The sequence below is a fragment of the Malus sylvestris genome, chromosome 1 (genome assembly GCF_916048215.2).
Source record: "Malus sylvestris chromosome 1, drMalSylv7.2, whole genome shotgun sequence".
In the NCBI taxonomy this organism is placed as follows: Eukaryota; Viridiplantae; Streptophyta; class Magnoliopsida; order Rosales; family Rosaceae; genus Malus; species Malus sylvestris.
In genome coordinates this window covers 25,962,090-25,984,525 of record NC_062260.1, presented here as the reverse complement: position 1 = coordinate 25,984,525, position 22,436 = coordinate 25,962,090, and the positions used below count along the sequence as shown (strand labels likewise).

The window sequence follows — 22,436 nt, the reverse complement described above, 5'->3', positions numbered from 1 at the left end:
CTTTCATTGGATAATTCTCACTCCATCAAAGTGTTATTGTTGTAATAGCTTTGAGCTTTGTATAGAGAAGAAATTAATCACTATATTTCTTTCTCTATTTGTTTCTTTAGAGTGTGAGTTATTGGGTTATTTGGGTTGTGAGATTGCCAACACTTTGTAAACTCCCATTTGGTTGATAGTGGATTCTTGGGTGAGCTCCTACTGCTCCGAGGACGTACTCCAGTTACACTGACTGTTGAGGAACCTCGTTAAAATCTTGGTGTCTTTAATATTTTGTTCTTGCATTTTATTTGATATATTTCCTGTGGGTTAGCTTGAGTTGGTTCCACAAGGGTTTGGTGCTATCCTAGCACAACAATTGGTATCAGAGCACTGGTTGCTCTTGGGTACTGTCTAGTTGCCAAAGATGTCAGACGGGCAAGATGAAAATCCTTTTGGAAGCAGCTCCGGGTTTGCAAGAACGACGGTGCAAAATGCAAAGTTCGAAGTGGAAAAGTTTGATGGCACAAACAACTTCGGGATGTGGCAATGTGAGGTCAAAGATGTGTTGGCTCAACAAGATCTACTTGCCGCGTTGGGAGAGAAGCCGGAAACTATGTCGAAGCCGGAATGGGAAAAATTAAATTTGTGGGCTTGCTCTTCAATTCGGTTGTGCCTTGCAAAAACTCAGAAGTATTTTGTGATGCGGGAGACGGTAGCAAGTGTGTTGTGGCAAAAATTGGAAGACAAGTATATGACAAAGAGTGCAGAGAACCGACTACACTTGAAGAAAAAGCTCTACCGCTTCCAATACAAAGAAGGTACAAAAATGATTAGACACCTTGATGCTTTTAATAAGTTGATTGCCGACTTGTTAAATTTAGATGAGGATATTAAGGATGAAGATAAGGCCTTAATATTGTTGAATTCCTTGCCGGACTCTTATGAGCATTTTGTTACAACTATTATGCATGGTAAAGAAACTGTGAAATTTGAAGATGTGTCAAATGCCTTGATGAATTATGAAATGAGGCATAGAGATAAAAATCATGATAGTACCTCTGAAGCTTTATTTGTTAGAGGTAGATCATCGGAGAGGAAGTCATCTTCTAGCAGGAAAAAATCACAGTCTCGACCTAGAGGAAACTCTAAAGGTAGAAAACCTTTGGAAAGGGATGAATGTGCCTTTTGTCGTAATAAGGGCCATTGGAAGAAAGATTGTCCCAAATTGAAGACCAAAGGAAAAGAAAGTTCTGAAGCTAATGTTGCTGAGGTTGAAACAGATTTTTCTGATTTTGCTTTAACCACTTCCTCATCATTTGATTGTGCTACTAAGTGGGTGTTGGATACGGGTTGTACTCATCATATGACTCCTCACAAGGATTGGTTTTCAAGCTTGAAAGAGTTTGATGGTGGCGTTGTGTTCATGGGAGATGACAATCCTTGCACAACAAAAGGGATTGGTACAGTTCGTTTGAAGTTGCATGATGGCATGGTTAAAGAGTTGACAGGTGTTCGGTATGTACCGAATTTGAAGAAAAATCTTATTTCTTTGGGTACTTTGGAATCTAAGGGTTTCAGGTTTCATTCAGATGGACAGACATTGAAAGTTACTTATGGTGCACTTGTTGTGATAAAAGCTCCTAGATGTGGCCATTTGTATTTATTGCAGGGAAGCACTGTGACAGGTGAAGCATCTGTAGTCTCTGAAAATATGGGCACATCTGATTCAGATACTACTAGATTGTGGCATATGAGATTAGGCCATGCCGGTGAGAAAGCTCTACAAGGGCTTGTGAAAAAAGGTCTTCTAAAAGGTGCCACGACTTGTAAGCTTGATTTCTGCGAGCATTGTGTCTTGGGAAAGCAAACTAGAGTGAAGTTTGGTACTGCTGTACATCAGACGAAGGGCATTCTTGATTATGTGCATTCGGATGTTTGGGGTCCTACAAAGACTCCCTCTTTGAGTGGTAGACATTGGTTCGTGACCTTTGTTGATGATTATTCAAGAAGGTCTTGGGTCTACACTATGAAGCATAAGAGTGAGGTGTTAAGCATTTTCTTGGGTTGGAAGAAAATGGTTGAGAACCAGACTGGGAGAAAGATTAAGATTTTGAGATCGGATAATGGTGGTGAATACACATCCGATCCTTTCTTTAAAGTTTGCAAAGAGGAAGGAATTGTGAGACATTTCAGTGTTCGGGGAACTCCACAACAAAATGGAGTTGCAGAAAGATTGAATCGAACCTTGCTTGAGAAGGTTAGATGTATGTTGTCTCAGTCGGGTTTAAGCAAGTCATTTTGGGCAGAGGCAGTTAATTATGCATGTCACATCATCAACCGGTTACCCTCAGCTGCTATTCAGGGTAAGACACCAATGGAGGTATGGACTGGAAAACCTTCTTCTGATTATGATCATATTCGTATTTTTGGTTCACCTGCTTATTTTCATGTAACTGAAAATAAACTTGATCCTAGAGCCAAAAAGGCTATCTTTCTTGGTTTTAGTAGTGGTGTCAAAGGTTACAGGTTGTGGTGTCCAGAGATGAAGAAACTGGTAATTAGTAGAGATGTGACATTTGACGAAGAAAGTATGTACAAAGTCTCTGAGAAGAATGTGAAAGATGTCCAACAGGTGGAGCTTGAGAAAGTTGCTTCTGGTACTTCAAATCCTATTTCCGCTGATGTCGAAGCCACTACAAGTGAAGAAGTTGGAGACCATGAGGATGTTGAAGAAGTTGAACTTGAAGATTCTATTCAAGTTGAAGAGCAAGTTTCACCTCAAGAGTCTATTGCCAAGAACAGAGGAAAGAGACAAATTACTAAGCCAGCTCGGTATAGTGATTATGTTGCTTTTGCTCTTCCTATTATCACTGAAGAGATTCCATCCAATTTTGAGGAAGCTATTGAGAGTGAGGAGAAGAATAGGTGGTGCAATGCCATGGGTGATGAGATGAATTCTCTCTTGAAGAACAAGACTTGGGAGTTAGCTAAATTGCCTAAGGGCAAGAAAGCTATTGGTTGCAAATGGGTGTATGCCAAGAAGGAAGATGCTGATGAGAAAAGCAATGTGAGATTTAAAGCAAGATTAGTTGCTAAAGGGTATGCACAAAAGGAGGGCATTGACTACAATGAAATCTTTTCTCCGGTTGTGAAGCACTCCTCAATTCGCATTATGTTAGCTCTTGTTGCACAGTATGATCTTGAGCTTGTGCAACTTGATGTAAAAACGGCTTTCCTACATGGTGATTTGAATGAAGAGATTTATATGTGTCAACCAGATGGGTATATAGTGAAAGGGAAGGAGAATTTGTTTTGCAAATTGAAGAAATCACTTTATGGTTTGAAGCAATCTCCAAGGCAATGGTATTTGAGGTTTGATAAATTTATGAGAGGCCAAAATTATTCTAGAAGTCAATATGATCATTGTGTGTACTTCAAGAAGTTGCAAGATGGGTCTTTCATTTATTTATTGATATATGTTGATGATATGTTGATTGCCTCAAAGAATGTCGAAGAGATTGAGAAATTGAAGAAGCAAATGAAGAATGAGTTTGAGATGAAGGATCTTGGTGAAGCGAAGAAGATCCTTGGCATGGAGATCACTAGAGATAGAGCAAAGGGTTTCGTCAGTTTGAATCAAAAACAATACCTTGAGAAGTTGATTCGGAAGTTTGGAGTTCATGATTCAACCAAACCGGTTAGTACCCCTTTGGCTCCTCATTTTAAATTGAGTTCTCTACAATGTCCTAAAACCGATAAAGAGAAACTGCAAATGAAAAATATACCATATGCAAATTTGGTTGGTAGTTTGATGTATGCAATGGTATGCTCTAGACCGGATATTGCTCATGCAGTTGGCATGGTGAGTCGATATATGCATAATCCAGGTAAAGAGCATTGGCAAGCAGCTAAGTGGATATTGAGGTATCTCCATGGTATTGGTCATTTTGCAGTTGGTTATGTTGATTCAGATTATGCAGGTGATCTGGATGGAAGGAAGTCTATTACAGGCTATGTGTTTACTATGGCTAAAGGGCCAGTTTGTTGGAGGTCCATTTTGCAGTCGTCTGTTGCCTTGTCTACTACAGAGGCTGAATATATGGCAGTTGCTGAAACTATAAAGGAGGCCATTTGGATACATGGGCTTATTAGAGATTTGGGGGTTGATCAGAAGCAGGTGGAGGTACATTGTGATAGTCAGAGTGCCATTTATTTGGCTAAGTATCAGGTTCATCATGCGAGGACCAAGCACATAGATGTGCGTTATCACTTTGTTCGTGAAATTGTTGGTGAAGGGGAAATCATTCTCCAGAAGATTCCAACTAAAGACAACCCCGCTGATATGTTGACTAAGGTTGTTGGTGTAGCCAAGTTTGTTCACTGTTTGAACTTGGCTCACATTTTGCCTATATAAAGAAGGCGTTGAGTAGTAGGAGTTTTGGAGCATTTGGCTCAGCATGAGTTGTTCTCTTGCTAGTGTTTGGGAGTGATGTTGTGTGCTAATTGTGTTGGTTGGCTTATCATGGCGTTTTCGGAACTTGGCCAAGGTGGAGATTGTTGGATTATGTGGCCAAGTGGCCATATACTTTAGATTAAACAAACCAAAGGTGGACAACACCTTTCCTTGTTTTGGGGAGGAAAATAGGGAAAAGGTTTTTTGTCTTGGTCCATGGGAAGTCACGGTTGAGGTTTTGAATAATAAGTTTTGGTTGTAATGAGAAGTAAGAGTGGGATAGAAGAGAAGAAAATAGAGTGCAGAAAATTGAGAGAGCCGAAGAGAAGAGAGGGAGAGAAAGAAGGTACTGCTACAGTACCATTTTCAGAGAAGGGGTTGTTGTTCCTTTCATTGGATAATTCTCACTCCATCAAAGTGTTATTGTTGTAATAGCTTTGAGCTTTGTATAGAGAAGAAATTAATCACTATATTTCTTTCTCTATTTGTTTCTTTAGAGTGTGAGTTATTGGGTTATTTGGGTTGTGAGATTGCCAACACTTTGTAAACTCCCATTTGGTTGATAGTGGATTCTTGGGTGAGCTCCTACTGCTCCGAGGACGTACTCCAGTTACACTGACTGTTGAGGAACCTCGTTAAAATCTTGGTGTCTTTAATATTTTGTTCTTGCATTTTATTTGATATATTTCCTGTGGGTTAGCTTGAGTTGGTTCCACAAGGGTTTGGTGCTATCCTAGCACAACAGCATCTTGGTCCCAACTTGTAACTAAAAAGAACATCTTGTATATGTTCGACAATCCAATAATGTTGGCCATTATTTGGATCCATATGTCGTCGGAACTCTTTTGGCATGTCAACAAATCTAAGAAAGCTTAGATTTCTGAGGTGCTGGATGCCAGAGGGCACCTCCTTCAGTTGTGGGGAAGGCCCAATTTGTAGCTCTCGGAGAAGAGGCATAGCCCCATTGTCTATGATCAATGAGTTTAGTCTGGGCAAGTGCTTGAGTTTCAACACCCTGAGTTCCTTAAAGCCTCCCTCAAAATGCAGTTGCACACCATCATATGCATTGTATGAGAACCCAAGCTCTACCAAATTAGGAAGGTTTTGAAGGGCTTTCAGTGGGGCATCTGTCAACCTTGACCAAAAAATTCGTAACTTAACGAGTTGTTGAAGCTTTGGAATCCAACTTGGCAACTTCTCTAGAGGCCCCTTCAAGTAGAGAAACCGAATAGATTTGGGTGGAGTTGAAATGGATTGTAGGTCGAGGACTTCATCTTCATTTATTGTGCTTACTTCTAGAGATTCAAGGTGGTTCATCTTTTCAACGGAAGCACATAGAGCTCGTCCATATTCATGTTTCAAGTTTTTCAGGCCCAACTTGCGCAGCTGCCTCAACTTTTCCAATGCTTTAATTAGGTTGATTCCGCCGTGATTTGTTTCCACATGGTATAACTCTTGCAAAGCTTGTAAGCATCCAATATCATCGTGAATTTTCACTCCTCGTTCGTAACTGATCATGCTGAAATCTATGCTGGAGTCAGTATAATGGGCCAAAAGATGTCGCAACCTTAGAAGCTTATTGATCTTGGCTGGTATTTCATATACCAGAGACTGTTTTAAATCCAGGGTTTCTAAGTTTTGCAGATTACATATGGACTCTGGAAGCAACTTCACCTTTGTATTCCTTAGGCTTAAGTACTTCAAGAGATGCAAATCCCCCACATACTTCGGAAGATGATTCAGGGGAGCATCTGCAAAATCCAATATTTTCATAAGTTTAAAGTTTCCACTCAGTGTACTGAGAAAAGACTCGGGCCATTGTTCTTGGTTGAAAGTAAATAAAGAACGAATGCGAGATTGTTCAATTATTCCCAAGGCACCATGGGGCGTGCTGTCTATCAAGAGGCGTCGAGTTATTGGCTTTAATGTTGACTCATTTTCTGATAACACATGACAGAAATTTGAATCCACCGCTTTTCTAAGGAGCACTTCGCGCATCAGATCATGGACTCGACAGCTTCTAGCTTTCCCATCGATCCAAACCTGTGACACTTGCACTAGGCTTTTATGTATCAGTTCAGTCAAGTATTCCTCTGCAACCTCTTCTAGTGTCTTGCCTCTCTTCGGTTTCACAAAGCCTTCAGCGATCCACAACCGAGCTAGTCTCACGCAACTAATTGAGTGGTCCTCGGGAAAGATGCCAAAGTATAAGACACATGATTTGAGGTGATACGGTAGATGATGATAGCTGAAGGATAGAATTCTTGTGAGGCTTGTAAGGTGGGGATTGCTTTCTAACTCTGAACTTAAGCTATCGTATAACTTCTGCCATTCAGACACAACTTTAACTTTTGTTGACAGCAGACCACCTATGGAAACAATTGCCAAAGGCAATCCTTCGCACTTTCTAACGAATTCAAGAGACAAATCTTTCAAATCTGCAGGGCAGTTCCCCTCCAATTCGTATTGAAATGCCCTTCTACAAAACAATTCCCATGCCTTGTTTGGAGGCAGAGGTTGCAAACGGTAAACATGAACATAAGAAGACTTTTTGCAAAAATCAGCAACATCTTTAATCCTCGTGGTGATCACTATTCTTCCCCCTTTATTATCCAGCAAAGCATGTTCTATCGCCTCCCAAAATTCTACTTTCCATACATCATCAAACACAATCACGTACCTCTTTTGCTGCAGTAATTCTCTTGATTTCCTAATTAAAGATTCTTTTTCCATTGTGTCAATGCCCTCCGGGGTATATTCCTTCCTGGCCTTGTAGAATTGCATTACCATCTGCCTCAGAAGATCCTCCACCTTGTACGTCTGAGACACTGTAATCCAAGCATGGCAATCGAAGTGTTCGATCACCCTTTCGTTGTCATAGACTTTCTTGGCGAGAGTGGTCTTGCCAAGTCCTCCCATGCCAACCACTGATATTACTTCACGGTATGCGCCTCTTGATGCTTTTCCTACCAACCAACTAATCAGCTCGTCTCTGGCAGATTCCACACCAACAACTTCAGCTTCCTCGATGAAAAGGGAAGCCATTCGAGGGTCATGCCACGAAACAACAATTTCTTCACTGCTTTGACCTTGCTGATCAATTGAACTAAGTCCATATCTTTCATGTCTAGCCTTGATTTCACTAACCAATGCTCTCATGCCCTCTATTTTTGAGGCTATCTCATCCTGTGGTTTCATTTTCTTCAGAAACCAAACAACTTTGTGGAGAAAGCGAACGAATCCGCGGTCTTGATGGTGCCTTGTGACACGAAGCAAATACTCATCGATGACATCTTCAATGTAAAAAGCTGCTTCCCTTACTTGCTTGACCCAGGTTTTGGCACTGTCAGTCACCATGTCTCCTTCTGCTGCTGCTGCTGCTGCTTTAGCGTCTGCATCCTTGAGGAATGATCGGATGCTTTCAAGTTCATCTCTGAGAAAACCAACTTCAGCACGCACGTCTCTTGAAAGTTTCGCTTCTGTGGTGATGAGTAGTGAAATTAACTTATCGATCACAAAGCATACAACTGATTCTGCCATTTTGTATCCTGCCTTTTCTGGCAGACAGTATCTATAATTGATGGAGAAAAATCTCTATATGAATACTTCCGTGTGGAATATTTCTGGTTAGGTTACAGAGGACTTTCTGGATTGCAAGGAGATTGAAAATACGAAAGCGATGTGATAAGGCAGCGTTTGGTTCATCCATTGACTTTGGTAATCCATCATATCATATTGCGGACTTGTTCTGATTCAATTTTCAATAATTTAAGGAGTGTTGCTATATTATATACCGTGGAGTTGCGATGATATACGAGGGGATTAATTTGCTCGTGTTGGTACAGTAAGAAAGGAAAACTCGAATTAGAGAGGTGGTTGCCTCTGGCTTTGCGTCATTACGATACCTACCCAACTCTCTTTTTAAGTTTTTATAAATTAACAAACAAACAACAACCATTTTATATTTGGTAGGCCTGCCAACGGTCATCAAGCCTTTCAAATTTAAGTTAGATCTGACAATTTCTTATACGATCTGTTAATTCGATTCGAAATGGTACGAAAATAATAGATTTCAAATCTACACCTTAACTAATTGGGTCGGTATTGAATCACATGTTAAGAACTCATTATCTACAGGTAACCAATTTTAACACATTAAAAAAAAAAGTTAGTTTGATGATTTTAAACTACTAAAAAACTTTTTGAATAAATAGCCATTGTAGATCAACACTTATCTCTAGTAAAAACTTGATTCATTCGCCTAAAGTTCAATGAAATTTTATTAGGTCACTTGAACATTCTGAATTTGAGAAGAAGATACCTTTTTATTTTTCAATTTTTATAAATAAAAAAAACAGTTTATAAGGAAAATGCTAGAAATATCACTAGACTCGACGACACAAAGAAAACAGAAGAGAAAGAGCCACTCCCAGTCAACCTGCAAGAGAAACTAGGATATCAGAGCTAACAACCAACTCTTAACAACCCCTAAACCTCTCTAACCAAAAACTGTACAAAAAGAGACCATTCCATTCCCATGCTTGGTTTCACAAGTTGGAATCTTCTACCAAAAAGAAAATTTGGAATCACGTCGGGCATGAGTTTCGTATACACCCCCATCTTGGTCCGAACTTGTAACTAAAGCGGACATCTTGTATATGTTCAACAATCCAATGTTGCAGTCCATTATTTGGATCCATATGTCGTTCAAACTCCTTTGGCATGTCAAAGAAAACAAGATATCTCAGCTTTCGGAGATGGTGGATGCCAGAGGGCACCTCCTTCAGTTGTGGGGAAGGTCCAATGTGAAACTCTTGGAGAAGAGGCATAACCCCATTGTCTATGATCAATGAATTTTGTCCCTCCATGTCCTTGAGTTCCAGATGCCTCAGCTTCTGAAATCCTCCTTCCTCAAGATGCAGCTGCACACCATCATATGCATTGATTTTCAAAAATAGCTCCAACAGATTAGGTAGATTTTGAAGGGCTTTTAGTGGGGAATCTCTCAACCTTGACCAACAAATACCCAATATGACGAGGTGTTGAAGATTTGAAATCCAACTTGGCAACTGCTCTAAACGCCCTATCAACAGAGAGCACGAATAAATTGTGGTGGAATATTTCTGCTTAGGTTGCAGATGGCTTTCTAGATTGCAAGGAGACCGAATCTATGAGGAGGCAGGTTGCCTGCCCTCCTGTTTGGGTACCCTTCTCATTCCCTTTTATTTGTGTGATCACAGTTAAGTTACGTCAACATTTTATATTCATATTGCTTTTTGTTTTATATTCATATTGCCGTGGCTTAATCGTGACAACATAAAATAGAATGGAATGAGAAGGGGATCCAAATAGGAGGGCTGAAAATCTGCCTCTAATCTATGAAAGTGATGTGATGAGCCAGCGTTTGTCTCAACCATTGACATGTGTAATCCATCATATTGCAGAGTTGTTCTGATTCAATGTTCAATAATTTAAGGAGTGCTGGTATACTTGGGAGGATACACACACATATATATATACCCTCTACTTGGGAAGATACATACATAAATATATATATATATATATATATATGAGTGGATTCATTGGTATATTATCGATGCCGAGAAAGGAAAACTTGAATTGAAGAGCTTATTAATAATGTGATCCGAGAGATTTTTTAATGTGCTCGAAACACAGAATAATATTTAGTATTTGCACCAGGACATATGGTACAACTATTGTTTTGAGCACAGTAAAAATTCTCAATTTCTCTAATAAAAATAAGGTCCACACACATATGTATCTTATCTTTATTAGATAACGGTTACGGTATAAAAAAATATAATAAGAAAAGCATTTGATTCAAAATTACATCTTTAGCCCCAAAAAGAATGAAATCGTTTTTTTGTTATTATACGACGATGGTGTTTGCACGCCACCAACAAAAGATGCAAAGATGGAAAGTGGCAGGTGCCAATCATAACCAGACCAAAAGTTTCTGGAAGCGAAACTGCAAAACACACACTTCCCTCGCAGGGCTCTCGAATCTCACTCAATCCCTCCACGCCAACCAACGGCCAACCCGAAACCCTCCCACTGCAGCTCGAGACCTGGACGGCCAACCCGACTCCGACCCAACCCGAAACAAGCCCACCGGAGTCACCGCGATGAGACTGATTGTGCCACTCCAAGGCGTCGTCCAAGGCAGAGGCGGCCTCATCCTCGGCTCTCTAATCCCATGTGCTCTCTATTACTGCCTCCAGCTCTACCTCAAACGACGCCGACCCTCCAAACCCGATCCACCTTCCCCCTCCCAGTCCTCCTCCAACCTGGCGGAGCTCCCCAGAACGCTGTCGCGGTCCAGCTTGTCCACCCGCGGGTCCATGGGCCGGGTCCGGATGTCCTCCCGGGCGAGCTGGATTGCGAAGCCCAATGACTCGCCGTACTATATCGGGTTGGATAGGGCTTCGGAGGACCCGTACGAGAGGGTGGATAATCCGGATGGGGTTATTCAAGTCGGATTGTCCGAGAACAGGGTGAGATTTTGTTGGGTTTTGTGTAATTTATGTTTTCGGAGTGGAGTTTTGTAAAGTTCGACTTTTTAATTTTCTGGGTGTGGTTGCAGCTGTGTTTGGATTTGATTGAGAAATGGGTTTCGGAGAATTTGATGGAATCGATGGTAGGAACGGACGGTAGTGATTTGAGCATAAGTGGAATTGCAGCGAACCAGCCGTTTGATGGAATGACTGAGCTGAAAGTAGTATGATTGTTCCTAATCTCTGAAACATTGTTGGATAATTTAGTGAGATGGTACTTTAATACGTTATAATCGCTCTTCTGTTATAGTTTCGGTTGCGTAATTTGTAGGATAGTGTTATTTACACACTTATTTTTCCAATGGCCGAAAAATTGAGAGGGGTTAGTGAGAAGTAAGAATGCACGTGTGATAGCACTACCGAATTTGCAAAGTGCTATGCTACATTGCTTCGAATTTTCGCAGCCCATCGTAGGTGGCGGAGAATTCTGTGATTTCTCATCGAGTTTCTCGAGCTTTTTCGCAACTCTGTAATCAAGAGTCGGAAAATGGGACAAGTTAGAAAACTAGACCACCAAACAATTAGAACAAAACATACATTAATGACAACAGAAACATCAGAGAAAAATAACAGCACCTCCTTAATAACCGATTGGAGTGAACCTCTCGGTGCTGATTTTGCTTGGCCAACTGACTCGCCGTGAATTTCATTAACGTTGAACTCCTTAATAGATGTGGTGACTTACCCGAGGACTTCAGTTTGGTTTTCAGAGTGTCTTGAGCCATGTGATTAGAAAACTCTAATCATGTCGAAACATGAACATAAAACATAACAGTGAGATACAACTTCATGTACTAATTCAGGCAAAGTCGATTCAGATAACAGACATAAAATTTTCCAAGTGCGGTAATTTTACAACGAACTATCACATTGCGTCGAAAATCTAATAAGACATGAGTCGATGAGGCCGAATGTACCTTTGTCATTATCGTCTACGAATGCAGAGATCTCCGTTTCCATGCAATTTTTCAAGGTACTGCATCTAGTAACTTCAACATCTTTCGATTCCGCAGAGGTTTTTACAGGTACTGGATGATTCTCTTTTTGCCAATTCAACAATTTTTCAAGGAAGGCTAAAGGATTTGAAACAAATTAAACAAAGAAAATACAAAGTTAGTGGTAACAAATTAATCTAATCAAATTACATTATTTATAATTCAATTAATCTCTAATCTGTTCATATAAAACAACGTAACATATTTAAAATGCATGAACTAAACATGTAGATGTTGAAATTTATTAGCAGAAAACGATCATTAATTAATGTGGTAATCATAGGAGATGATCCAAAATTCATTGTTTTTGGGACATGATTATTAAACTACAGAAATATAGTGAGAAGAAGAAGAGATTCAAGCAATTTAGAGAGAGAAGTAGAAACCAAACACTTCCAGTATATTACTTTTCTTACTTACTAAGCAATCCCACATACATCAGTATTTATACCCTTTTCAATATTCTAAACAAACTACCTAACTAACTTTCTAACTAACTCTCTAATCTGCATACAAGTGGCAGTATCTCAGCCACACAATATATGTCTATCATCCTCCCTCAAGCTCATGTTTGGATGATCCTAACATGAGATTGTTACAATGAAAAAGGAACAATGAAGAACTGAGGCCTTTGGTCAAGATATCAGCAAACTGCTCCTTGGAGGACACAAACTGCACCACAAGCTTGTTCTGAGAAACCCGCTCTCGAACAAAATGCACATCAATTTCAATGTGTTTGGTCCGTTGATGTTGGACAGGATTGAAAGACAAGGCTATAGCAGAAAGGTTGTCACAGTATAAAACAGGAGGAGCAGACATCGGAAAATGCAGAAAAGCAAGGATTTGTTGAATCCAATCAAGTTCTGCTGCAGTGGAGGATAAAGCACGATACTCTGCCTCAGTCGAAGATCGGGACACTGTCTGCTGTTTCTTAGAGGACCATGAGATAGGATTATGCCCGAGGAACACCACAGACCCTGTTGTAGATCGCCGATCATTGGGATCTCCAGCCCAATCGGCATCACTAAATGCAGATAGTGCCAAGTCCCCTTGAGAATAGGTAATGCCACAGGACATAGTGCCCTTCAAATACCGAAGGATCCTTTTAACTGCAGTGAAATGAGAGACCATGGGATACTGCATAAACTGACAGACTTGATGCACAGAGAAAGCTATATCAGGGCGTGTGAACGTTAGATATTGAAGAGCACCCACCACACTCCTATATAAAGTAGGATTAGGATAAGGGTCACCATTATCCTTGAGTAACCTGGTAGAAGGTAAGCAGGGTGTGTCACAAGGCTTGGAGTCAAGCATTTCTGTTTTGACAAGGAGATCCTGTACATATTTCTGTTGGGACAAAAATAACCCCTTGGCAGTCTTGGAAATCTGAATGCCAAGGAAGTAGTGAAGAGGACCTAAGTCCTTGATGTCAAATTCAGAAGTTAAAGCATCAATGACCTGCTGAATCTCAGTGATTGCACTTCCTGTGATGATAATATCATCGACATATAGCAATAAGATCACAATATTGGCACCAACAGGTTTCACAAATAAGGAGGAATCAGAATAGGTGTTATGGAAGCCCAACTTAGGCAGAAAAGAAGTAAACCTGTCATTCCATGCCCTCGGGGCCTGTTTTAAGCCATATAGGGACTTATGCAATTGACATACCAAAGTAGGATTCTGGGGATCCTCAAAGCCAGGTGGCTGATCCATATACACCTCCTCCTGTAAGATGCCATGGAGAAACGCATTCTTGACATCTAGTTGCCGAAGTGACCAATTAAAGTGAGCAGCAAGTGCTAAAACAATCCTCACTGTGGTGGGTTTAACAACTGGACTAAAGGTCTCACTGTAATCCAGCCCAGGTTCTTGACTAAATCCCTTGGCAACCAATCGAGCTTTATGGCGTGCAATTGAACCATCTGAATGTCTCTTGAGTTTGAAAATCCATTTACACCCTACTAAATTCTTGTTTGCAGGTAAAGGAACTAAACTCCATGTTCCTTGAGTATGCAAAGCACTGATCTCTTCCTTCATTGCTTGAAACCACACAGGACTCTTGAGAGCAGATTTGTATGTTTTGGGTTCACACATAGACAAATCAGCATCCATGGAAGTAGCAAGAGCAGACAAAAGAACCTTCTTTTTGCTGATACCACTCTTACTCCTAGTCTGCATAGGGTGTATATTCAAGGAGGGAATGGAAGGAACCACTTGTAGTGTAACAGGACTATGTTCAAGTACCACAGGGTTGTGATCAGTGGGTGAAACTGCACCAGTAATGGACTGATGAGAGGGTGGTGGGTCAAGAAACTGAGACGTGGTTGGTGAGAAGGATGAAGACCCGGGAGCAGAAGGGGAATGTAATGGAGACTTAAGAGAAATAGGAGTATGAGAGGAGGGTATAGTGACTATAGGCTGTGAGGGGACGACAGGAAGAGATGACAGGTCAGTAATGTGAACAGAAGTAGGAGATTGTGGTGTGGTGGCTCGGGACAACAAGTCATTATAAGGAAACTCATGTTCACTAAATACCACATGTCTAGACACAAAGAATTTATGTGTAGAAACTGCAAAACAAATGAAGCCCTTGAATTTGGATGCATATCCCAAAAACACACATTTTGTAGTCTTAGCTTGAAGTTTGGTAGCATTGTAAGGTCTTAAGAAATGATAACAAGCACAACCAAACGTTCGCAAGTGATGAATCACTGGAACAGCACCATATAAGGCTTCAAAAGGAGACTGGTTATGGAGAATGGGAGTAGGCATTCTATTAATGAGATAAATGGCAGTTTGACATGCAAAGGACCAAAACTGGGAAGGCAGTTTAGCTGTTTGCAACAAAGTAATTGTGGTTTCAATAACGTGTCTGTGTTTACGTTCAGCCATCCCATTTTGTTCAGGGGTATAAGGACAGGATTTTTGATGAGAAATGCCCTTTTGGAGAAGAAAAGATTGAAGTGACTTGCTAATGTACTCACCACCACCATCACTTTGCAAAATTTTAATGTTTGCAGAGAATTGAGTGAGAACATAAGCATGAAAAGCAATAAAAGTGGCACAAAGATCGGATTTATTCATCAATGGGAAAATCCAGGAATACCGGGTACATTCATCAATGAAGGTGACATAGTACCGATATCCATCCACAGATTTACAAGGTGCAGGACCCCAAAGATCACTATGCACTACATCAAAAGGAGTTACAGATTTATTGACACTTAATGCAAATGGAAGTTTACAGAATTTACCCTCAAGACAACTAGGACACAGAACAGGATTTGGGTCTTTTGCAAAAGCAACTTTAGACTTATGCAACATAAGAGAGACAACTGAATTAGATGGATGTCCTAATCTATTGTGCCAGGTAGTAGAAGTAACCAACTGACCAAGGAGGGCTTTATTTGAAGCAATGCTTTGAGAACCAGCAGGTGACACATTGGCTAGAGATGAGAGTGGGTAGAGTCCATTACTGCACAATCCTTTATAGAGTACCCTCCCTGTGGCCTTGTCCTGGATCCAAAAACAGAAGGCATCAAAGATAAGCCAACAATTATTATCCAAACATATGCGATGGACAGATAGAAGATTCTGTGTTAATTTGGGAACATATAACACAGAATTCAATTTTATAGGATGGAGAGATGGTTTTATAACAGTACTACCAATGTGAGATACAGGCAAACCTTCACCATTGGCAGTTTGTATGACTTCATTAGTGGGATAGGGTGAAGCTAGAGACAGATTGGAAAGATCAGCAGTCATATGATTCGTTGCCCCGAAATCAGTGATCCAAACTTGGGAAGGAGATGAAGATGCTGCTGGAGGAGAGGGTTGTGGCACCATAGTATGAAAAGCCTGCATTGGTGCCTGAGACTGAATTTGTTGTGGAGCAGGAAACTGTGATGAATACCCTTGCTGTGAATAAGAAGCCTGCTGAGAATATGGATGCCCTGGTTGTGGATAAGAACCATTGCCAGCACCAATATAGTTGGGACCCTTGTCATTGTAAAAACAGAACCATGTACTGTGATTAAACCTGCCACAAATCTGACATCGGGATTTCGCAGAAGAATTGGATGGACAGAAAGGCGCAGAATGACCACCACAATTGCAAAGTTGACATAAGAGGAGATGTGGAGCAGAAGGAGGGGAGTGCTGCTGATGAGGAAAAGAACCAAGAACACCAGGACTTGGATTTTGGAGAACATGAGTTTGAGTAGGAAGATACGGCTTGGATGAAAAAGTCCTGTTATTTTGATGAAACCGGCCCTTCCCCTTGTTTTTGGGAGCATTGAACTGCTTGAAACCACCAGCCACAAAATTGGATTGAGTAGGTGCTCTCGGAGGTAAATTATGAGCAACCATTGCAGTCATAAAAGGTGCATTAACAGTGGATTCCAGAATAGCTTCTTCAGCAAGTAATTGTGTCCTAAACTCCTTCAGAGATATAACATTCTCACGTCCCCTTATTACTGTTCTGAATGTATTATACTCTGGTGGCAAACCATTCAACGCAAGAATGACAATATCTTCATCAACAAAATACACCCCAGCAGCTGAAAGATAATCTCTGGCCTCTTTGATTTTCTGTAAATATTGAGCAACAGAATCAGATCCCTTTTTAATGGTTTGAAGATTAGACTTCATCTGAAATATGCTAGTCTTGGAGACTGTGGAGAATTGTTCTTGCAATCGAATCCAGAGATCCCGAGAGCTTGTACTACCAATAGCACACGACAGAGCCATTGGACTCAAAGAAGCAGTCAGTAACTGCATCAGGGCTTTATCATGCATTATCCAAATCAAATACTCATCACTAGCAGAAGAAGTTGTTGAATTTGAGGAATTAACACCAGAATCTCCAGATGGTGAGGAATGTCGAGGAGGACAGGGATGCGTGCCGTCGACAAACCCTAGAATTCCATTACTCTCAAGCAGTAATTGCATTTGAAAATGCCAAGTGAGATAATTCGAATCATCCAACTTCACATTCACAGATGTAGAAATCGACGAAACTAGAGCAGTGATCGGAGATTGTAGAAGCTGAAGTTGAGAAGCTGTTACCATCGTTGCCGAAACTCACTGAAACAATGGATCAAACACCTGGAGTGCAATATTAGAAGAAGACGAAGACGCAACCAGATCGTAGTTGCAGAGCACCCAGAAACAATAAACCCTAGAAAGCAGAGAAGACGAAGTCAAAGCAATCAAGAAATGCGTACAAGAAGCAAGAATTCAGAGGAAGACGAAGTGTTGGAGCTGCGGAAGACTCGGATCGAAAAAGCTGATCAAGCTCTAATGGCGAGTGATACCATATTAAACTACAGAAATATAGTGAGAAGAAGAAGAGATTCAAGCAATTTAGAGAGAGAAGTAGAAACCAAACACTTCCAGTATATTACTTTTCTTACTTACTAAGCAATCCCACATACATCAGTATTTATACCCTTTTCAATATTCTAAACAAACTACCTAACTAACTTTCTAACTAACTCTCTAATCTGCATACAAGTGGCAGTATCTCAGCCACACAATATATGTCTATCAATGATAAGAAACCAACAAACAAATGTTCTGGAAATCGCTTACGCGTGGGGTGATAGCCTCCGGCGAACCGGAACCATTCCTCCGCCTCCTCCGCCTCCCAATAGGATTCCGGCCTAGTGAAATCGTAGAACCTTTGGCGCATCAATTCGTAGTCCATGTCAATTTCATCCCCCTCGAAAGCCTCCCTCGCGAACTCCAGCAATTCTTCGTCCATCTCTCTCGCCCCTCCCTCCATCTCTATCTGAACCAACTTTCAGGCAAATGAACCAGCCAATTCCATGCGCGTTTTGAAATTTATTTCCTTTTTGATATCACAAAGATTTTGGATTTTTGTTTTGTCGAAAAGCTTTCAGAGACTTTCGAAGAAACGATCGGGTTTGAAACCTTCCCGGGAAATCAAAATTCAGAAACAGAGGGAGAGAGAGATTATATATAAATATATATATGTATATATATGTACGTAGAAGTTCTGATCAAGGTTAATGTGAAACCCTAATTGGAAATTTGTGAAGGGAAGTAACGGAAAGGTTTGAACATTTGTTTGGGCCGAGAATGTCGGGTTGGTTTAAGAAGGCAAACTCAGCCAGAAAAGGAAAAACGACGACGACTTTTTTTAGCGCCCAAGTTTGAGAGAAATGTTCCTCCTGTCCATAATTTTGAAATCGTGGGATCCACTCCGCTATCCCCAACGCTTGCATTTGTGGGCCCTCACCTTTACATCTTGTACCTAATTTTTATTTTTTTTGTCTGTCGATAAATTTTGTTACGTTAGTTATCGACGGAGTTTGAATTTACACCGTTAAACGCTTAACACATTTTCATTATTGTGCATACAAAAAATATGTGGCTGGATCAATATGTGTGACATACAAAAGGAGAATGCTCAATCATGATTCATGAATTTTTTGGCAAATAAAAAAAAACAATCATGATTCATGAAATTTCTATAATCCACAAAATCTACCCTTTGATTAACAAAATATGTTAGAGATTACAAATTAATATAAAGAATATAAAATAGTAAAGAATTGGTAAGATCAAAAATAGTAAAAATTTAATATTTTAACTTCAATTATCAAAGTGAGGTTAAAAGGAGCATACGGTTTATCATTTTCCTAGAGAAAATCAATTGGATAGGATATTTTTATTGCAACCACCAATAAAATTACAAGGAAAATGCTAGGAATACGATTGGACGACACAAAGAAAACAGAAGAGAAAGAGCCCCTCCCAGTCAACCTGCAAGAGAAACTAGGATACCAGAGCTAACAACCAACTCTTAACCAAAGCATATCCCATTCCCATGCTTGGTTTCACAAGTTGGAATCAAGCATTCCACCAAAGAGAAAAGTTGGAATCACGCAGGGCGTGAATTTCATATACACGCCATCTTGGTCCGACCTTGTAACTAAAACGAACATTTTGTATATGTTCAACAATCCAATAATGTTGGCCATTTTTTGGATCCATCTGTCGCGCAAACTCCTTTGGCATGTCATAGAAATGAAGATATGTCAGATTCCGGAGATGGTGGATGCCAGAGGGTACCTCATTCATTTGTGGGGAAGGCCCAATGCGAAACTCTTGGAGAAGAGGCATGACACCATCGTCTATGATCAACGAATTTAGTCCCATCATTTCCCTGAGATGTAGCTTTCTAAGTTTATGAAATCCTCCTTCCTCAAAATGCAGCTGCACACCATCATATGCATTGATATCCAAAGTTAGCTCCAACAGATTAGGTAGATTTTGAAGGGCTTTTAGTGGGGAATCTCTCAACCTTGACCAACAAATCACCAATCTGACGAGGTGTTGAAGATTTGAAATCCAACCTGGCAACTGCTCTAAACGCCCTATCAAGAAGAGAGCACGAATAAATTGTGGTGGAGTTGAAATGGATTCTAGATCAAGGACTTCATCTTCATTTATTGCAGTTAAAATTAGAGATTCAAGGTGGTTCATCTTTTCAATAGAAGCACACACAGCCCTTCCATCTTCACTTTTCAAGTTTTTTAGGCCTAACTTCCGTAGCTGTCGTAACTTTCCCAATTCTTTGATTAACCTGATCCCTCCATGATTCGCCTCCACATAGGACAATTTTTGCAAAGCTTGTAAGCATCCAATACCTTCATGTATCTTCACTCCTCTTTCCAAATTCCAATACAAACCCACGTCGTAGTTGTAGTCACGATGGTAGGCCAAAAGATGCCGCAGCTTAACAAGCTTATTGATCTTGGCTGGTATTTCATACACCAAAGACTGTTTTAGATCCAAGGTTTCCAAGTTTTGTAGATTGCCTATGAAGTCTGGAAGCAACTCCACCCTTGTATTCCTCAAGCTTAAATACGTCAAGAGATACAAATCCCCCACATATTTCGGAAGTTGATTGATTGGAGCATCTGTGAAATCCAATACTTTCAGAAGTTTAATGTTTCCACTCAATGTATCGAGAAAAGACCCAGGCCATTCTTCTAGGTTGAAAGTAAATACAGAACGAATATGAGATTGTGTAAAGCTTCCCACGGCCTCAGAAGGACTGATGTCCATTGAGAGACGTCAAGTTGTTGGTTTAAAAGTTGACTCGTCTTTTGATAACACATGACAGAAGCTCGAATCCAACCCCTTCTTAAGGAGGACGTCATGCAATAGATCATGAACTCTACAACCTCGAGCTTTTCCATCAATGTAAACTTCTGAAACTTGAACCAGGCTTCTGTGAATTAGCTCCATCAAGTATTCCTCTCCAACCTCTTCTAGTGTCTTGCCCCTCTTCGGTTTCACAAAACCTTCAGCGATCCACAACCGAACTAATCTTATGCAACTAACTGAGTAATCCTCGGGAAAGATGCCAAAGTATAATACACACGATTTGAGGTAATACGGCAGATGGTGATAGCTGAGGGATATGATTCTTGTGAGGCTTGTAAGGTGGGGATTGCTTTCTAACTCTGAACTTAAGCTATTGTATAACTTCTGCCATTCAGACACAACTTTAGCTTTGGTTGACAGCAGACCAGCTATGGAAACAATTGCCAAAGGTAGTCCTTCGCATCTTTTGACGATGTTAAGAGACAACTCTTCCAAATCTTCAGGACACTTTCCCTCCAATTCAAACTGAAATGCCTTTCTGCAAAACAATTCCCATGCCTTGTTTGGAGGCAGATGCTGCAAGTGATGAACATGAACAAAACAAGATCTTCTGCAAAAGTTGGCAACACCTTGAATCCGTGTAGTGATAATTATTCGTCCGCCTTTATTATCGGGTAAAGCATGTTCTATAGCCCCCCAAAAATCTACTTTCCACACATCATCAAACACAACAACGTACCTCTTTTGCTGCAAATACTCTCTTGCTGTGCTAATCAGGGACTCCTCATCCATTGTGTCGATTTCCTCTGGGAAAAGCTCCTTCCTTGAAATGTAGAACTTTTTTATTACCGTCCTCAGAAGATCCTCAACCCTGTACGATTGGGACACCGTAATCCAAGCATAGCAATCAAAGTGTGCCATCACCTTCGGCTGGTCATATACTTTCTTGGCAAGAGTGGTTTTCCCAAGTCCTCCCATGCCAACCACTGATATCACTTTACGTCTTGGTGCTTCTTCTACCAACAAACCAGTCAGCTCATCTCTGGTAGATTCAATCCCCACGATTTCAGCTTGCTCAATGAAAAGGGAAGCCACTCGAGGGTCGTTGTTTTCTCCACTGCTCTGGCCTTGCTGATCAAGGGATTTGAATCCATATCTTTCACTTCTCTCCTTGATTCCACGAACCAATTCTTTTATACCGTCAACTTTCAAAACTATCCCATCCTGTGATCTCAATTTTTTAGCCAACCGGATAATTTTGTGGAAAGAACGAAGGAATGCATGGTGTTGATGATGCTGTAAGATGCGGAGCAAATATTCATCAATCACATCTTCAATATAAAAAGCTGCTTCTCTTACTTGATTGACCCAAGTTTTGACACCATCATTCCCCGTCTCTCCGTCTGCTGCTGCAGCCTTAGCATCTGCTTCCTTGAGGAATGATCGGATGCTCTCGAGTTCATCTTTGATGAAACCAACTTCAGTACTTGCATTTCTCGAAAGGTTTGCTTCTGTGGTGATGAGTAGTTGAATTAACTTGTCGATCACAAAGCATATAATCTGTTCTGCCATTCTGTATCCTGCCCTTGTCTGGCAGACAAAGCATCTATAATTGATGAATATTTGCTCAATTATATGAAATTTTGAACATTTTTGAATTCTGTGTGATGTATTTCTGGTTAGGTTGCAGACAGAAGAGGATCCTCTCTAGATCCATTTGGTGGGAATTATACACTTCCTCACATCCTAACCGTTCATTCATACGTTAGTTTTCGTCAAATACTATTTGTGTTTAATTTAAAATAACAAGTCAAATAATTTCTGATTGATTAATGATTAAGACATTTCCACATTTTGAATCCGGATGGGATCCGAATCCGTTGCAGACTACTTTCTGGATTGCAAGGTGAATTAAACTATGAAAGTGATGTGATAAGGCAGCGATTGGCTCATATTGAATTATGATGTGATAAGGCAGCAATTGGATTCAATGATGTGATAAGGCAGCGATTGGCTCATATTGAATTAGGTTATCCGTAAGGAAACGGGTCCTTCCTTCCTTCTGATCCATTAAATCAGAAAATTTATACAGTTGAAATTTGATCTAAGGTTATAAATAAAAATTCATTTTAAAAAGTTATAATAATTTTAGCCGTTTGATCAAATTTCAACGATACGAATTTTCTGATTTGATGGATTATGAGGAATAAATCCACATGGTGGTTTTCCTTTTGTTTATTTGGTCCATGTGAAAGCCACAGGGTGGTTTTCCTATTGTTTTAA

The 22,436-nt window shown here is 40.3% G+C and overlaps 5 protein-coding genes and 1 pseudogene across 10 annotated transcripts in view; 2 read left to right on the top strand and 4 right to left on the bottom strand.

The window, feature by feature from the left end:
* LOC126627503 (uncharacterized) overlaps positions 1–18,304 on the bottom strand; it is a 31,359-nt pseudogene extending 13,055 nt beyond the window's left edge.
* Positions 1–21,874, bottom strand: part of LOC126627312 (disease resistance protein RPM1-like) — a 111,978-nt gene extending 90,104 nt beyond the window's left edge. Inside the window, exons 1-2 of the mRNA XM_050296771.1 lie at positions 20,351–21,874; positions 5,342–6,573 (exon numbers count right to left, since the gene is read on the bottom strand). Coding sequence (XP_050152728.1) covers positions 5,342–6,573; positions 20,351–21,725 — 2,607 coding nt within the window. The 5' untranslated portion in view covers positions 21,726–21,874. The remainder of the gene's footprint in view (positions 1–5,341; positions 6,574–20,350) is intronic.
* The window catches only part of LOC126627510 (probable aminotransferase ACS12), a 36,018-nt gene extending 14,059 nt beyond the window's left edge, over positions 1–21,959 (top strand). Inside the window, exon 3 of one of the 2 annotated variants that reach the window (XM_050297095.1) lies at positions 21,837–21,959. In XM_050297095.1, coding sequence (XP_050153052.1) covers positions 21,837–21,959 — 123 coding nt within the window. Of the gene's footprint in view, positions 1–11,281; positions 11,451–21,836 lie in introns of those variants that run through there. The other variant, XM_050297110.1, reaches the window with a different exon arrangement.
* The window catches only part of LOC126627258 (disease resistance protein RPM1-like), a 47,980-nt gene that overhangs the window by 10,986 nt on the left and 14,558 nt on the right, over positions 1–22,436 (bottom strand). The window contains exon 2 of one of the 5 annotated variants that reach the window (XM_050296747.1): positions 18,966–19,112. The exons of 1 other annotated variant lie outside the window; for it this stretch is intronic. In XM_050296747.1, the coding sequence (XP_050152704.1) occupies positions 18,966–19,112 (147 nt within the window). Of the gene's footprint in view, positions 1–6,715; positions 8,189–18,965; positions 19,113–22,436 lie in introns of those variants that run through there. 3 more of the 5 variants (XM_050296740.1, XM_050296736.1, XM_050296732.1) reach the window with 3 other exon arrangements.
* Positions 10,313–11,329, top strand: LOC126627470 (probable aminotransferase ACS12). The gene is made up of 2 exons (XM_050297036.1): positions 10,313–10,950; positions 11,040–11,329. The coding sequence occupies exons 1-2, from the start codon at positions 10,336–10,338 to the stop codon at positions 11,178–11,180; spliced, it is 756 nt and encodes a 251-aa protein (XP_050152993.1). The 5' UTR covers positions 10,313–10,335; the 3' UTR covers positions 11,181–11,329.
* LOC126627494 (uncharacterized) lies at positions 11,360–18,059 on the bottom strand. The gene is made up of 4 exons (XM_050297074.1): positions 17,607–18,059; positions 11,928–12,083; positions 11,587–11,749; positions 11,360–11,446 (listed from the first exon to the last, which is right to left on the bottom strand). The coding sequence occupies exons 1-4, from the start codon at positions 17,797–17,799 to the stop codon at positions 11,386–11,388; spliced, it is 573 nt and encodes a 190-aa protein (XP_050153031.1). The 5' UTR covers positions 17,800–18,059; the 3' UTR covers positions 11,360–11,385.